Source organism: Panthera uncia, chromosome B1, assembly GCF_023721935.1.
Source record: "Panthera uncia isolate 11264 chromosome B1, Puncia_PCG_1.0, whole genome shotgun sequence".
NCBI lineage: Eukaryota > Metazoa > Chordata > Mammalia > Carnivora > Felidae > Panthera > Panthera uncia.
Window position 1 is genome coordinate 66,859,181 of NC_064811.1, and position 17,421 is coordinate 66,876,601.

Below are 17,421 nucleotides of genomic sequence, written 5' to 3' on the forward strand. Positions count from 1 at the left end.
CACACACTCCTGCTAAGCAGCTGTGTCCTTCAGCTACAACCATCGTCCTATTTACAGCTCAATTAACTCTCAGTTATGCCCAGCACACATTTTTTTGGTGAGGTTTCACATTCATGAAGACACCAAGAGGAGGAAACCTGCCCACTGCCTCCTCCTTTTGTGTGGGTGCCTTCATTGGCCAGTTGGGAGCCCTTGATTTCTTATTAATTGTTAGATATCAGCAATAACACTTCTCTGAGAATGCTCAAGCCTGACTCAAGTGAATCAAAACATATCGTGAATCTTTAAAAAGTTCACCCTGGTTGACTTGAGACTGCCAGTAACTTCTCTCTTCAAAGGTTGGTTCTTTCTTAGGATCAAAAATGAGAAAGTCTGTCTTGGTGCCACCAAATCTCAGGTATGCAGGAGACAAACCTCTGGCCAAAGTACGAAGTTTTGTAGAACTGTTGGAAGACAAGCAAGAAATTAAAGTTATTTTTTTCCAAGACAATCCAGTGAAACATGTTTACTCTCTTCTCTCTAGATGGACCTATTTCTTAATATCTAGCTATACAGGAGGGAGGGAGGGAGAAGTCCAATGGCTATCACCGGGAAATCTTCTCAGTCTGAATCTTTTTTTTTTTAAGTTTATTTATTTAGAGAGAGAGAATGCGGAAGGGGCAGAGAGAGAAAGAGAGAGAGAGAGAGAGAGAGAGAGAGAGAATCCCAAGCAGGCTCTGTACCATTAATGCAGAGCCCAACGCAGGGCCAGAACCCATGAACCGTGAGATTATGACCTGAGCTGATATCGAGAGTTGGATGCTCAACCAACTAAGCCATACAGGCACCCTTTAGTCTGAATATAATTGCAAGGTCACACTTCTGGGCACCTGCAGGCAACTGGGACCTCTGACTCTGGCAAGAACTTATATTTTAACTTACAAGTAGGCTAGCATTCAGTACTTTCAAAAAACTTGTAACGTTTTATGATTGATGGAGGAAAAGAGGTTAAGAGAGTAGAAACTATAGGAAAGATGACTCTGTGTTTTTTGAAAAATAGACTGTCTTCAAAAATTTATGTTCCAGAGAAGTTCATAAATGACTTAAGATTCTTCCTCTTCTCCCTAGCTCCAGCTTTCAAGGAAAACCATACTTCTAAATTTAAGTCAAATGAATTAGATAGATAAGATTCTAATTCCTATCATCAACAACTCCAATTTGAGCAATTTTTTTAATTTTTATTTATTCATTATGTATTTATTTATTTATTGAGAGACAGACAGAGTGTGAGCAGGGGAGGGGCAGAGATAGAGGGAGACACATAATCCAAAGCAGGCTCCAGGCTCCAAGCTGTCAGCACAAAGCCTGACTCGGGGCTTGAACCCACCAACCGTGAGATCATGACCTGAGCCGAAGTCAGATACTCAACTGACTGAGCCACCCTGGCACCCCTTCAATTCAAGCAATTATAAATGCATATCTCATCAAGTCAAAAATGCTCCTGATAGGTGCCTAGTATGTGCTCAGATGGTACCAAATGCTATAGAATGGAAGTAGAATGATTTATAATCCTTTCTCTCAGAAAGGTGAACATGTCATGAATATTTAAACAAAATTAAGAAAATAGGAGAGCCAGATAACAGGGACGGCTGCCATACATTTCTGAAGTCTCATACATGTGATTATGGCCACACTGTGCTCTGAATTCTCTTAAAACACATAAAACCAATGTTGTGTAGTTCTTTGGAATGGTCCAATTAATTAACTTACATGTAGGTTCTTTCAAATTGGAAAATCATTCTAGGAGGACTAATTGACAATACCTCTTAACATCATAATAGAGACCTTACCTAAAATTAAAAATTTTTTAAATCTAAAATTTTAGGATATTGCTTAACTATATACACTGCTTTGTAAAATGTTTGAAAGATGTCTTCAGGGATGTCTGGGTGGCTCAGTCAGTTAAGCACCCGACTCTTGGTTTTGGCTCAGGTCCTGATCTCACGGTTCATGAGTTTGAGCCCCATACTGGCCTCTGTGCTAAGAGCACAGAGCCTGCTTGGGATTCTCTCTCTCCCTCTCCCTCTGCCTCTCCCCTGCTCGCTGTCTCTCCTTCTCAAAATAAATAATTTTTTTTAAAGATATCTTTATTTATGCTTAGCAAAGAGAAATTCAAAGATGGAAATAGACCAAAGGATAAGTCTCCTGCATTAAAAACTTCAGTGATTCCTCCTCACCATTTTTACTGTACTACAGGCACTTTTGCCTTCATGGTCCAATTCCTCCACTAAAAAATACTGAAAATTATATTTTATGATGATATTCCTATAAAGACAAACACTATTGTATTAAAATATTTTCTTTGACCTAAAAGTTCATTTTCTTTGGATCTTAAAAGAACTTAGAGGAGCTCCTAGGTGGCTCAGTCGGTTAAGCATCAGACTTTGCTTAGGTCATGATCTCAAGTTTGTGAGTTTGAGCCCCACATTGGGGCTGTCAGCACAGAGCCTGCTTGGTATTCTCCCCCTCTTCATCTCTGCCCCTCCCCTGCTGAAGCTTTCTCTCTCAAAAATAAACAAATAAATCTTAAAAAAAAAACTTAGAATATTTTCATGGGTGCCTAAATATGTCGTAGGTCCTAGAATGAGGAAATGCAGCACAAAGTGAGGCTTCCAAAATGTTATCAGCCTGGGATTTGGCGCTGACGGAGACATCTGTTGGCACCAAAGAACACCAGGAAGGATGGCCTCTGCCATGAAATCCTCAAACCACTTGAAAATAAACGGAAATGCTAACTTGGACTATGTAAGGATCAGAAGAAACCCACTTCCACTTTGCTACAAACCCCAATAAAAAAAGCTGTAGGGAGGGGAAGAGAGCACTGTTGTTTGACGGGCACAGAGTTTTAGTTTGGGAAGATAAAGTTTGAAGATGGGTGATGGTAATGGTTGCACAACAGTGGATATACTTTAAAAAAAAAACTTTTTTAATGTTTATTTTTGAGAAAGAGAGAGACAGAGTGCGAGCAGGGGAGGGGCAGAGAGAGAGACACAGAATCCGAAGCAGGCTCCAGGCTCTGAGCTGTCAGCACAGAGCCCGATGTGGGGCTTGAACTCACAAACTGTGAGATCATGACATGAGCTGAAGTCAGACACTTAACCGACTGAGCCAGCCAGGTGCCCTAACAGTAGATGTACTTAATGGCACTGAGTTACACACTTAAAATGGTTAAATGGTAAGTTTTATGTTTGGTATATTTTACCACAATTAAAAAAAAAACTGCATCGTGTGATTTCAGCAATGAAAATAATATATATAGAAGGAGATAACGGGTCATTACTATGTACTGAGATGGATGGTAGACTCTTTTCTGATTTTATGAGTTTTCCATAATAAGCAAATGACATTTTAATTTATACAAGGTAGTTTTGTGTATATGTTTCTATTTTTTTAAGACTAGGTGAAGAAACCAAAATTTAGTGAAGGGACACATAGCTATCCATTCATTAATCAATAAATATACATGGCAGGCCCACTCTGCCAGGCATTATGCTAGTTTCTGGGGATACAATAGCAAATAAAACAGAAATTGCTCTCATATAATTTACAATCTTGCATATACATATACATACATACATATATATATGTACATATGCATACATATATGTACATATATATATACATATACACGTATATATATATACATATATACTAGCATTATGCTAGTTTCTGGGGATACAATAGCAAATAAAACAGAGATTGCTCTCATATAATTTACAATCTTGCATACATATATATACATATATACACATATACATATATATACATACATACATATATACATATGTATACATATATACATATACATACATACATACGTATATACATATATATATATGTATATATATACGTATATATATATAAACAAGTAAGTAGGCAATTCCAAAACAGTGTTATGAGAACATACAAAGGGGACCCAGACTTTGGGCTGGGGATCATGTGTGGTTAGGGGTTTTCGGGAGAAGTAGTTTCAGTGTTAGACATTCAAAAGGAATAAATCTAATCCAGATCAAAGATAGATGGGATTGAAGCAAGTGTTCCAGGTGTAGGGAAATGTCCATAAAGACCAGAGGTAGAAGAGAATATGGCACCGCTGAAGAGCTAATGGGTGTAGTTACAGCCTACAGATTGAGAGCAGGGAGAAGACAGACTGGAGAGGCAGATAGGGCTGTACCACGTAGGGACTATGAGCCCCCATGTCCTGGAATCCAATTTTCTGTGAGGGCAATATAGAGCTATGGAAGGATTTAAAGCAGTGGAATGGCCTCACTAGCCTTCCATTTTAGAAAAGAATCTCAGGCTGTAGTGTAAATAACTGAAGAGAAGGACCAACACTGTGGTCACATTTATATAAACTGAAAGTGATGGGCTGAGGTAAGAGAACAGCAGTGGGGATGGAGAGAGGTGGATACATTCAGGACACCTGTGGAGGTAGAACTAGATTCGGTGTTTAATTGGATATTGCAGAAGAGTCAAGGATTACCCCTGGGAAGCATGTTGGAAAATGGTAATATTTGCTGAGATGAAGAACAGGTGATAGACTGGAGATGGCCATGAGGGCGGGGAAGGCACGCAGTTTTGTAGAATTTGAGATGCTAAAGGAAAACCAAAAAAAAACATACTTCCATCTGGCCCTTGGTCATGTGTAACAGGAGCTCAGGGACACATCTAGGCGAGGTGCAGGATGCACAGTCCTCGATCTAAATGTCGGTGACTAGTAACCCCCAGCCCACAGGTGCAGAGACACAGCCCTAAAACTGATACAAGGTACTTCCTCAGAGTCTCTTGAGACTGGTTCTTTTCCCCTGCCTTTGGCCAGGCACTGATTTCAGTCCTCGGCATTTTGATTGCATTGGATGACAGAGGAAGCTCATTTAGATTTGTTATGTAGCTGGTATTCGCAAGCAATACCAGACACTGGTGCTCTCTGGGAAATGGAGGGAAAACCAGCACAATGTAGAAGGAGCTATGGTACCTCAAGATACATATCTGTGCACAGCCCGTGTCAGATGCCTGAGTCCCAGAGCCTGCTTCCCAGAGATAGTGACTATACCACCTCGGGTCACTCTCGGTCACATTGCCCTGCATGTTCTTCAAAGGATTCACCACTTTCTGAAATTAACTTACTTATTTGCTTGGTTTACTACCTGTCTCCCCTCCACCCCTGTAAGCTCTTATCTGTCTGGCTCATCAGAATCTCCTTAGCACTACATAAGTGCAAGGCACACAGCTGGCGCTTAATAAATATTTGTTAAGTGAATGAATAAGCGAGTGCTCCCTGGTGAAAGGGCAAGTAGAGCCAGACAAAGACTGTTTTCTGAGCACAATAGAAACTCAGTGCTATAGCTCCTGCCAAGTAAAGGAAGTCACGTGTTGCAAAGTGTTGGTATTAAAGACCTTTTTCACTATCTCCTTTGCAGGGGAACATTTCCTTATTTTGAGAATACAAGACTGATGTCCTCTGACAAAAACCAGACTTTAAACAGCTGCAAAACGAGTCCTAAAAACAAAATTGATCAGAGATACACTGTTTCTATCACAGACAGAAAAAAGAAAAGGGGGCGGGGCCTCTACCACCACCACAGCGGTATGGAAATAAAAGGACACATAAAAGCAGCCGCAGATATTCTATTTACAGAGCAGTTTGTTAACAGAAAGAAAAGACTACAGGTATTTTTATCTTACCTTACGTGTAAAAATAAACTGCTTGTCTCTGACACAAAAGCAGAGATGCGCTGGAGCCAGCTTGTACTGGCTCATACCAGCTGTGAGAGCCAGTTGTTATATTTTAATTTTTTTTTAATGTTTTTTATTTATTTTTGAGACAGAGAGAGACAGAGTATGAACAGGGGAGGGGCAGACAGAGAGGGAGACACAGAATCGGAAGCAGGCTCCAGGCTCTGAGCCATCAGCCCAGAGCCCGACGTGGGGCTCTAACTCACGGACCGCGAGATCGTGACCTGAGCCGAAGTCGGATGCTTAGCCGACTGAGCCACCCAGGCGCCCCGCCAGTTGTTATATTTTGAGAACAAGCTGTTAAACTCTTGGCAGTTTGAAACCAGCCATGGTGGGAGTATATATACCACAGAAATCAGAAAAAAAGAAAAACAAAAACAAAAACACAAAACACCGTAAATCAGTTTCCTCTCGTCCCCAAGAGCCAATTGCTAAACACTTCCCAGCATACCACTGCATGAATTCGAGCCCTGAAAGTGGGTGAGACCACTCAGGAGATTCCGTGATGTGAAAAGAAGGCCTAAGCCAGAGGCCTGAGGAACATCCAACATTTGAGACAAACTAGAGAAAGAGACGAAGTGTTAAAGAGGCACGGGAAACCCCCAGAAATGGAGGCAACATAAGAGTTTCAATCGTCAACCTTGCCAAATGCTTCCAAGAGCCTCCATTACTTTGCTCGGGCTGTGGTAACAAAGTACCACAAACCAGTGGCTTACACAGGGAAATTTACTTTCTTTAAAAAAAAATTTTTTTTTTAACGTTTATTCATTTTTGAGAGACTGAGAGAGACCGAGCACAAGCCAGGTAGGGGCACACAGAGAGGGAGACACAGAATCTGAAGCAGGCTCCAGACTCTGAGCTGTCAGCACAGAGCCTGACGAGGGGCTCAAACTCGTGCACTGTGAGATCATGACCTGAGCCAAAATCAGACACCTAACCGACTGAGCCATCCAGGCGCCCCATAAATTTACTTTCTTTTAGATGTGGAGGCTAGAAATCTGAAATCAAGGTGTTGGCGAGGCCGCGCATCCTCTAAAGTTACCGGGGAAGGATCCGTTCCAGGTTCTCTCCCAGCTTCTGATTTCCCTGTGGCAGCGTTTACTCCAGTCTTCACACAGTGTTCTCTCTGTGTGCATATCGGTCTCCAGATTTCCTCTACTTGCAAGGACATCAGTCATAATGGATTAGGGCTCCTTCCATTCTGGTACGACTAGTTCTTAACCAATTATATCCTCAGTGGCACTATTTCCAAATAAGGTCTCATGCTGAGATACGGGGTTAAGACTTCAATGTATGAATTGTGGGGGACACCGGGAAATTAAACCCATGACTGAGACCAAATAAGATACAGACTGAAAGGCGTTTATTGGATTTTGCAACAAAAGGCCATTGTGATACTGGAGACATTGATTTTATGACACCACGATAGGGACATCGTGAAGGTGGACCAAGGAAGGAGTGGGCAGGCAGTAAGGAAGGCCACAAAGGGGAAGAGAGAAAGAGGGCAGTTCCTGCAGAGGCATACATACAGGGTGGCGTTTGAGACAGGAAAGACTTGAGATTTTTCTACGCTGTGGGGAAGGACTCAGTCAAAAGGGAGAGATTAAATACGGGGGAGAAGAGAAGAGATGACTGATAGAGCAAAGTCCTTGGGGAGGCTACAGGGCACCAGAGCTAGAAGCGCTGGTGTGAGGAGAGAGAAAGGAAGAAAGCTAGATGTGGCCATGGTATGTATGCAGATTTGGTGGCAAGAAGAAAAGGAAGTTCTTGTCCAGTGACTTCATTTTCTTTGGGAAACAGAAAGGTGGTCATACATGGGTTAAAAGTGATGAGGTGGAAATGGGATCAGAGTTGTAAGGACGTGGAGAATGAGAGAGGCAGAGAAATGAAGAATTAAGGGGTAGCCCTAGGGCCAAGTAAGTCTGGAGGCCACGAATTTATAGGGCAACCCATGTGGCTGGAACATTCCCCTCTGCCCCAAGAGCTAAGAGCCCAGCTATTTAGGGAGGCACACTAAGACAGGAGGCAAAGGCAAATACAAAAAAGTGGCTTATTAATAGGCACTATAATTCATAATCAGGCAATATTTTTCCTCCCCAGACTTCATGGTAACCTTCCCCTGAAAAGGGAAACTGTAGCTAGGTTCGGAGCTATAGGTTTGGGTTTGGCAGGAAGAACCATGGAGCAGCAGTTTGGGGGTGTTATCACAAGAATGATTCATGTGGCAAACCAAGAAGCCCAAATGAGATGTGGAAGAAGTAGAGACAGGAAAAGGCTGTCCAGTGGAGGTTAAGTAACAAATAGTTGTGGTGGATCCACAGAGTGAAAATGTAAGAGGGTAAAGAGTGTGGTCCACGAATGGGAGATTTTCATTTACGACTTCAGATGTTAAAAGGTTCTTAATGATGAAAAGAGGCATGGCCGTGGCATGAAGTGGTTGAAATGGGGTGAAGCGGTGTGTGCTAGCAAGCTGGCTCCCTAAAAGCAAGTGCCCTGTTTTTTAGCACTTGCCAATTTCCGTGGTGTAAATACCCACCAGGGCTGATTCAAGATGGCAGCATTGATGCCAGTGAATGTGGAATTGGGAAGAGCTGCACACATTTCATAAGATAGTACAAGCTGGTTCCAATATAACAGTGAGTGACGAGTATTATGAAGCATGGGTGTGAAGAGATTGAGAGACAGTTTATTCAAGTGCACTTGAAGTCATCTAGGATGATGGTGGAACGTGGGAGGGGAGAGAAAACTGTGAAACCAATGCCAATCTTTCATCGATAAGGAGAATGAGTCAGAATAAAGCACAGCGCAGTGATAAGGAGCATAGGATGAGAGCCAGACATAGAGGAGTGTACCTCACACTGGAGTCATGACCGTCATCTCTAGCATGCACTAGGTTTGTGCAAACTCAGTGTTTTGGACACTTGGCATAAAATATTTTACTCGATCCCGAAACAAACCAGAGAGGTAGGTATCATTATTATCCTCTTTTTACAGACAAGGAATCTGAACAAAAGGAGGCTATTGCCCAAGGTAACAATCCAGTAGGGATTTGAACTACATTCAAAATGGTGGGCAATCACCTAGAAGGTGCATTGGTGAATGGGAAAAGGGCTGCAATATTGGAGAATGCATAGTTTCTACCCCAAAGGGCTACCTCAGGGAAGTAGGCACGTCTCTTTCTCCACTTGGGTCTTTAGAGAAGAGCCAAGTTTTAGCTAGGGTGGGAATAGTCTGTGAGGAGGATAAAGCAGGGGTACTATGCAAAGGGCTCCAGAGAGCACAATGAAAGGTTTGGGAGAGAAGGGAACAATGAGCACTTAATCAGGGAGAGAGTGCTTCTTGGGGGTCAGGAAATGTGAGTCTATGGCTTGTAACTGTTCTCAGTTCTGTTTCTCTGGCTGTGGTTCATTCTCTCAGCAATAGGCACGCAGAGGGCCTGAGGTTATTTCCAACATCAGTTTTCAAAACGTGCACCTGACGTTGATTATAAGTGACTTTCCAAATAAGAAAAGCAATTTTGTCCATGAAGATGCAGGAATCTGATTACTGAAAGTCATTATTAATAACTATTCATCAGACTGGCAAAAAGGAATGAACTTTGCTGGAAAAAAATAAGCAAACCTTTATGAAAAGCAAGCACAACTGCATTATTACTGCTGTCGACATTTAGCACCACCTTTCCCGCTCTGTAGTCCCTACGAACTCTAGCACTGACTCGCACTCTCCTTTTTTACCTCGTGTTAGAGGACTGTGCTTGTGTCTGTATCTTGTTTGCAGTGTGGGCTTCATTGCCAAGATGGTAACCACTAGCCAATGTGGCTAGGATTTGAAATGTGGCTAGTCTGAATTGAGATGTGCTAAGAGCATAAAATAGACCCCAGATTTTGAAGACCTGATGTGAAAAGGAGTGTAAGAGATCTCATTAATATTTTTATATTGATGACATGTTGAAATGATAATACTTTGGATATTTTGTGTTACATAAAATATATTATTAAAATTAACTTCACCTGTTTCTTTTTTAAATATGACTTACCAAAAAATTTTTTTTATTTTTATTTTTTTTAATGTTTTTATTTATTTTTGAGAGAGAGAGACAGAGAGCAAGCAGGGGAGGGGCAGAGAGAGGGAGACACAGAATCCAAAGCAGGCTCCAGGCTCTGAGCTATCAGCACAGAGCCTGACGCTCAAACTCACAAACTGTGAGATCATGACCTGGGCCAAAGTTGTATGCTTAACTGACTGAGCCACCCAGGCATCCCACCAAAAAGTTTTAAATTGCACACGTAGTTTGCATATGAGGCTCACGTTCTATCTGTTGAGCAGTGCTGGTCTCAACGCTCCCTTCTTTGAGGGTCAGTGCCTGTTCAGAGCTCTGCACATCAGCTTAGGAAGTTTTTGATCAGGTTGTTGATTACCTCTGGGAAGAAGGCAAACTGAAAAGATGTTCCTTTCCAATTCTAGATTGTTCTATCATTGGCACTTAAGTTCTGTGCACTCTACGTTCTCTAACTGCAAATGTGGAAAAACAAAACAAAACACATCTGTTTGCTGTGATGGGAAACCAGACCACGCCATCTGATTAAATTTGCTTAGGATTCTGTTGAAGCACCTCAGAGGTTTGGGCCCTGATTCTCCTACTCTCGGGTCAGTGCTTCTTTTCATTATATCAGTCTCCTCAATTTGTTTCTGGACAATCTTTTTCCTCTATACCCTACCCTACTGCTTTAAGAAATATAAACTGCTTACTTTGTTTTTGTATACTCTTGTCCCTGCAATTAGTATCTAGGTCCAGACTCTGCTCCTTCATGAATAGCTGGCTGACTAGGGGCCAGTTACAGAGTTTCCCTAAACCTCAATGTTTTCTTTTCTTTTCTTTTTTTTTAAATTTTCAATGTTTATTTATTATTGAGAGACAGAGCGTGAGCAGGGGAGGGGCAGAGAGAGAGGGAGACACAGAATCCGAAGCAGGCTCCAGGCTCTGAGCTGTCACCACAGAGCCCGATGCGGGGCTCGCACCCACGAACCATGAGATCATGACCTGAGCCGAAGTCAGACGCTTATGCAACCGAGCCACCCCAGCGCCCCTCTTCATTTTTTAAAATGGAGATGATAATATCACTGACCTCATAGTTTTGTAGGAAGGAATAAATGCATTAACACCTAGGAAATGCTACAAACGGGGCCTGGCATATGACAAAGGCTCAATTATTTTAATTACCCTCTCCTTATTACTGGAGCTTTGCTCTGCTCAGCCGTTGCCATCTTTGCCTGAGCGGCTTTCCCTTTGAGGAACGGTACCAGAACAACACCCATCTCACAGCTATTAAGCTTAGTGTTGCCTTCTGAGATGGCCAGGTCACTTTGGGCACTGTGCTAACCACCCTGGCAAGAGGGACTCTCAGACCCTCATTCAGAAGCTAGGTCTTAGCTGAGAGCAAGAGGGAGGGAGCTCCTGCTTATCTGAGCCTCAGTCTTTTCAGATCTCGGCTGGGAATAGTATGGAAGGGCTTGCAGATGCCCCTGAGGAACAGGCATGGACGACAGCCGCTGCCAAGGGAGTGGACTGGCGTGGTCAGGAGCCCGTATGAGCAGGACTACACGGAGTTTTATCTACTGCACAATATAGTCTTTTGGTTTTCATTACCCTCCAGCCTTCAACCAAAAGGTGGGGCCAGCGGGGAAGAAAGAGTGCTATGGAAGACAAGAGACAAAGGTATCACCCTAGCTGAACTGCAGACTGGAAGTTCTGTGTGTGTTGGGGGTGGGGAGGATGAGGATGGCGCTAGCCCATGTGTTAGCTTGACTGCAGGGCGATCAGGCCTGGACCCTAAAAGTCATGCTGTAGGTTTTTTCCTTTGGATGTTTTTCTCCGGGAAGAATCCCCAGATGCCCTTCCTTGGGGAGGGGTGGGCACAGGCTAGCTGCAGCAGCAGAACAGGACTTGAGTTCTCCCGTTTCAGGAAAGTGGTTTAGTCAGTGCCTCTGTTTTTAGCAAGGCACCTCCACACCCTCTCTTTTCCTATCATCACCCCCCCACCACCTCCCAAGCTAGCCTGAGGTGCTCACACAAGGGGCCCTGTAGTTCAGCATTTCTGCAGAGTAATCTGTCTCCAACCACCTGCTGTGTGGTATTCAGCTTCCTGTTCCCAAGGGGAAGGGCAAAACATGGGGGTTCCTCTCCACCAGGAAATTCTCCCTCTGCTACCACAGGGAAAGATGGAGGTTAACTCTGATGGAAAGAAACACACAGAGAACTGGTGAGTGGTTAGCAATACTCCTCATTTTCCAAGAAGAAGCAATGACCTTAAATTTTGAACACTCTGTGTCAAACACTGTGCTAAGTACTTCTATACTGTCTCATGAAGTCCTCAGAACAATCCCACCAAAAGGCTTTAGAAGTTCTATTCTACAGGTGAAGGAATTGAGGCTTGGAGTTGCCAAGCAACCTGTAACAAGCAAGCCACCCAACTCTGGCAGAGATGGGAATCAAGTTAGTGTGGTCAGACTGCCAATCTCTTAACCATTAGGCTACCTGCTTTTATGGGCAGAACAAATGACTGAAATTAGCAATGGCAGTTCAGCTGACAGAGTGGGCGCAGAAAGGACAGGGTGTGGGTGTTTGGCAATGATGAGATTCTCAGCTGTGTGTGTTGGTTGAGGTGTGGCCATCTCTGGAGGCTCTCATGATCTAGATGAGTGGCCTAGATGACCTGGGACTGTCCCTGAAGCTCCCTGTCCTGGGATCAGCCTGCATTTAGGAGGCGGGGGCCAGTGAACATGCACCAGTTTGTCTCTTTCAGGGGAGAAAAAATTACAGCTGATTTTCCAGTCTCGTGTTGGAAACATATCTTTTTATTAAGGCTCTGTAAGTCACTGCAATAGTCTCCTAGGTCTCCTTTACTTAATATTTAGATTTTTTTTTTAAGTTTGTTTCTTTATTTTGAGAGAGACAGAGGCAGTGAAAGTCGGGGAGGGACAGAGAGAGTGGGAGAGAGAGAGAATCCCAAGCAGGCTCTGCACTGTCAGTACAGAGCCCCATAAGGGGCTTGAACTCATGAAACCGTGAGATCATGACCTGAGCCCAAACCAAGAGTCGGAGGCTTAACCAACTGAGCCACACAGGTGCCTCTAATACTTAGATTTTTTAAAAAAATATAGTGTAATCCTGGAAATCTCTGTACCTTGTGCTCAACTTTGCTGTGAACCTAAAACTGCTCTTTGAAAGTTTATTTTAAAATATATAAAATTATATTTTACACACACACACACACACACACACACAGCACACACACTTACTCTTCTTTGAGACTTTTAACATCTGCCTTCTTTTTTCTTTTTTTCCTTTTAACCTTCCTAACAGAGTTTAAGCGAAGGACGCCTGGTCCACAATCTTACCTGTCCTACACTGTGCTGCAAATTCAAGGGCTCACAGGCTCCAGGTACACTTGCCCGAGTCCCCTCCTCCAGAAGTGTTTCTGGGGCAGGTGGCAAGTTTCTTTTCCAAATTTCCCCGTAATACCTGGCCCTCAGTTGGCGCTCAGGCAGCACTCGCTGAATGAATGCAGGCGGGAACGAGTGGTTTGGGGGCGGCTGTCACAGGAGAGGGAGGGAGGAAAGGCGGGATGGAAGGAGAGAGGCAGAGACAGAGAGATAAAGGTTCCCGGGCGTGGCTGTCAGGAAGGCAGGACCCAGGGACAGGCAGAGGCCGGCGCTTACCCCAGGAAGGTGAGGAACCGCGGGTCCGTGGCCAGGTTGGCGTCGATGGTGAAGGACAGGAAGGCGGGACTCACCAGGTGCACCGGCCGCTCGGTGGAGAAGTCCAGCTCCGCGGCGTCGTCCGCCTGCGCGAGTCCCGCCGGTGCGCGCGGGGAGAAGGGGCCGAGCGGCCCCAGGAGCAGCAGCAGCTGCGGCAGCGGCGGCCCTGGCTTCCAGCGCAGCGGCATCTCGGGCTCACCTGGCCGGTCCACCCGCGGAGCACCTCGCAGCGGGAGCCGGGACCTGGCGCACTTCCTCCCGCCGCCCCACAGCGCCCTTTTCTCCCTCGCGCCTCACCCCTCCCACCGCGCCCTGCAACCCTCCCATTCCAGCCCTGCATCCCTCCCCCGGCTCCCTGTTCTCGCCGCCCCGCCTCCCCCGCTCACTCCCACTTCGTAGCACGCTTTCCCCTCGGGGCCGGTCACGCCCACTTTCGAAATCACCCACCCGCGCTCGGAGGGTGCGGACGTGGCCGGATCCGTGAGTCCAGGAGGCCTGGAGGGGGAGCGCCCGCGGACCGGCGCTGGGCATCCCGAACCCCGGAGCGCAAGGTCGTGGCCCGCGTGCCCCACTTCCAGGCGTCATCGGGGTGGCGCCGGGTCTTCTGACCCTCAGCTAAAACCTCCAGTTGAGCCTTGGCCATTCCCCCTCGCATCTGGCTCAGCAACACTTGCTTGTCACTTGATTAACCGTGTGTCCTCTGACCAGAGAGCTGTTTCCCAGGCGTGTTACTTTTACATGAAAAAATCTGACCCGGGCGTCGGTTCACCTACAGCTAGAAAGAGATCAACCCTGAAAAATTCCTTACCAATTTAACCATGGAAACAGTACTGGGCAGAGCCTTAACGTGTCAGGTGCTCCAGCACCTGAAACTCAGGCCGTGAAGCCTCCAGACAAGTCCGGGGTAGTGACTGTCTCTTGGATTTGGAGCCAATGCCAAATTTCCCCTCTGTACATTTATGTTTAGCTGTTGGGCAAACTCTTTCAGTTTTCCCCTGATGCCTTACACTGATAAATAAGGGTGACTAGCACCTCGCACTTAGGGCTTATTCTAGGCCAGATGCCCTAAGAAGTGCTTTACTTGTATTCTCTTCATTCCCACAACTCTGCCAAGTGCACTTTATGCCCCGTTTACACATGAGGGCCCGGACTCTGTCCAAGTGTCAAATTGGGATGTGAAGAAAGTTACACAAACCCCTAGCAAATGGCATCCTGTCTCAGCTGAAACATAACTTCCTCAAAGAAGCTATGACTGAACCTCCAGGCAGCTGAAAGTCCCCATGACATACTCTCACTGCACCCCGAATTGGCTAGAACTTACCACATTTGCTTGTATTGTGACTATTGCTCCCATATTGGGCTCATCTGCTACATTACAGACTCCATGAAAGCAGAGATGGGGTTTGTCTTGTCCATTGCACTCACTAAACCTCATGACTTTGTGCTTGGCACTTAGCGGGCTTCCAATAAATATCTGTTGAGTTAACAAGTGACACCAAAACCCTTAGAATTTTCTAATGAGATTGCACCACCTATAAAGCAATAAATAAAAATGGATTGGGGGCACCCGCTTGGCTCATTCGGTAGAGCATGCAACTGTTTCTTGATCTCAAGATTACGAGTTCAAACCCCATGCTGGGTGAAAAGCTTACTTTAAAAAATAGGTAAATAAAAACGGATTCTTTTAAAACGTGTATCTAATTTGCATAGATGTGTATATTAGGGAACTTAAATTTAACTATATAGTTAGTTGAGGAAGGTGACGGTTTCAGAATTGTGTGTATCAGTTACTACTTTGCAACTTGAATGAAATTTATATCCTGCAACTATACATAAGAAAAAAATTCATACATAAACCAAGTTACCAGGACATCACATGCAAGTGGAAAAGCAGATACCTTGGCTCTTTCTCTGCCTTGCCACGACATTGACCCTACATGCCATCCCAAAGGGCAAAAGTCACAACAGTTTCTTTGAAATATTTGGGTGATTTGAAAAGTGGATCATTGCCAGTTTTCTAAACAGTGAGTCCTCGTGACATCCTGAGATGTGGACCAATGCAGTTGACATACAAGTTACTAATATAGAAACTGAGAAAACATAAATGAGGAAGCAAAGGAGAGCAACTTGCACGTGTGATGGTCTGTGTTGTAGATGACATGAGTTTCTGGCTCCTGGATCTAAGTTAGTTTGATCCATTATGCCAGAGGAAGGGACTACATAGGCACATAGCAGGGAGGGAATATGCAGTGAAATTAATAGAAATTATCATTTCAGAGACACTTTGTAATTGGATACCTTTCATTTTTATGGCAAGTTCCAGCTTATATACATCCTAGCTAGAGCCCTTCTACATGCATCCTAGACCTGCAGCTTGAAAGGCTGGGTCACTTTTTCAACCTCCCAGAGCCTCAATTTCCTCATCGGTAAAGTGGGAATAATAATGCATATTTCACAATGCTTTTTTTTTTTTTTTTTTTTTTTTTTTGGGACAGAGAGAGACAGAGCATGAACGGGGGAGGGGCAGAGAGAGAGGGAGACACAGAACCGGAAACAGGCTCCAGGCTCCGAGCCATCAGCCCAGAGCCTGACGCGGGGCTCGAACTCACGGACCGCGAGATCGTGACCTGGCTGAAGTCGGACGCTTAACCGACTGCGCCATCCAGGCGCCCCTCACAATGCTTTTTTTTGAGAATTTACTTAATATGTGTAACACTTCTAGCTCTGTATACAATATGAAGTAGGTGTTGGACAGATATGTTTTTATTATTACTTCATGTAATCTTTTTTTTAATGTTGATTTATTTTTGAGAGAGAGAGCACAAGCAGGGGAGGGGCAGAGAGAGGGAGACAGAATCTGAAGGAGGATCTAGGCTCTGAGCTGTCAGCACGTGGGGCTCAAACTCACGAACCACGAAATCATGACCGGAGCTGAAGTTGGATGCTTAACCGACTGAGCCACCCAGGTGCCCCACTTCATTTGATCTTGACAATAAACTTGTGAAGTAGATTTAGACCCAGGTTTCTGATTCCAAGTCCAGAGTTTTTCCACTATGTCGCACAGATTTGGTGACTCACAAATTATGTGATGATAATGATTTAGAAATAAAAATCTCAGGGGCGGCTGGGTGGCCCAAGTGTCTTCAAGGACACTTGAAGTCAGTCAAGTGTCCGACTTCAGCTCAGGTCATGATCTCATGGTTCGTGGGTTTAAGCCCTGTGTCGGGCTCTGTGCTGACAGCTCAGAGCCTAGAGCCTGCTTCAGATTCCATGTCTCCCTCTTTGTCTGCCCCTCATCTGTTCATGCTCTATCTCTCTCTCAAAAATAAATAAATATTAAAAAAAAGAAATAAAAATCTTCAAATGAACTAGGACAGTTCGTATGGATTATTTAATAATTATAAAGTGGTATCATTTCCATGTGGTATTTGGACTGACTTTCTCTAGTGGCATTGGGTTTTTAGGGACTCACACAAGGTTTACATGGTCAATAACTATAAACACTCATAAGACAATAGGCTGATTTCAGGGCATCTTCAGAAAAGAATAATCTCTTCACTTGTCTATCTAGAAAACTAAGATTTTTCTGACATAGAAATCCCTCAGTAGGGGCAATTTCTGAAGCATATTTTGTTCCCTCTAGGCTGTATAAATTGTTCACATAAGCTATATTGTTTTGAGTTATTGGGTTAGACTTACTAAATTTAAGTTTTTGTTTAAATTTTCTGGTTATTGAACTATACTCTGAAACAAGGAGAAACTCCAAGTAAATGTGTGGTAGGGGCTGGAAAGAAGGACATTAACACGTATTCGGTGCATGCTGTTTGTTCTTCAAGGTGCTTTCACGTATTTGTCTATTCATCTAATCAAATATCTGTTGGGTGCCTA

The 17,421-nt window shown here is 44.2% G+C and overlaps 1 protein-coding gene across 3 annotated transcripts in view; it reads right to left on the reverse strand.

The window, feature by feature from the left end:
* HPSE (heparanase) overlaps positions 1–13,824 on the reverse strand; it is a 39,676-nt gene extending 25,852 nt beyond the window's left edge. For 2 of the 3 annotated variants that reach the window (XM_049630793.1, XM_049630792.1), the window contains exons 1-2: positions 13,495–13,824; positions 298–443 (exon numbers count right to left, since the gene is read on the reverse strand). In XM_049630793.1, coding sequence (XP_049486750.1) covers positions 298–443; positions 13,495–13,721 — 373 coding nt within the window. In that variant the 5' untranslated portion in view covers positions 13,722–13,824. The remainder of the gene's footprint in view (positions 1–297; positions 444–13,494) is intronic. The other variant, XM_049630791.1, reaches the window with a different exon arrangement.
* Positions 13,825–17,421: the final 3,597 nt, after the last annotated feature.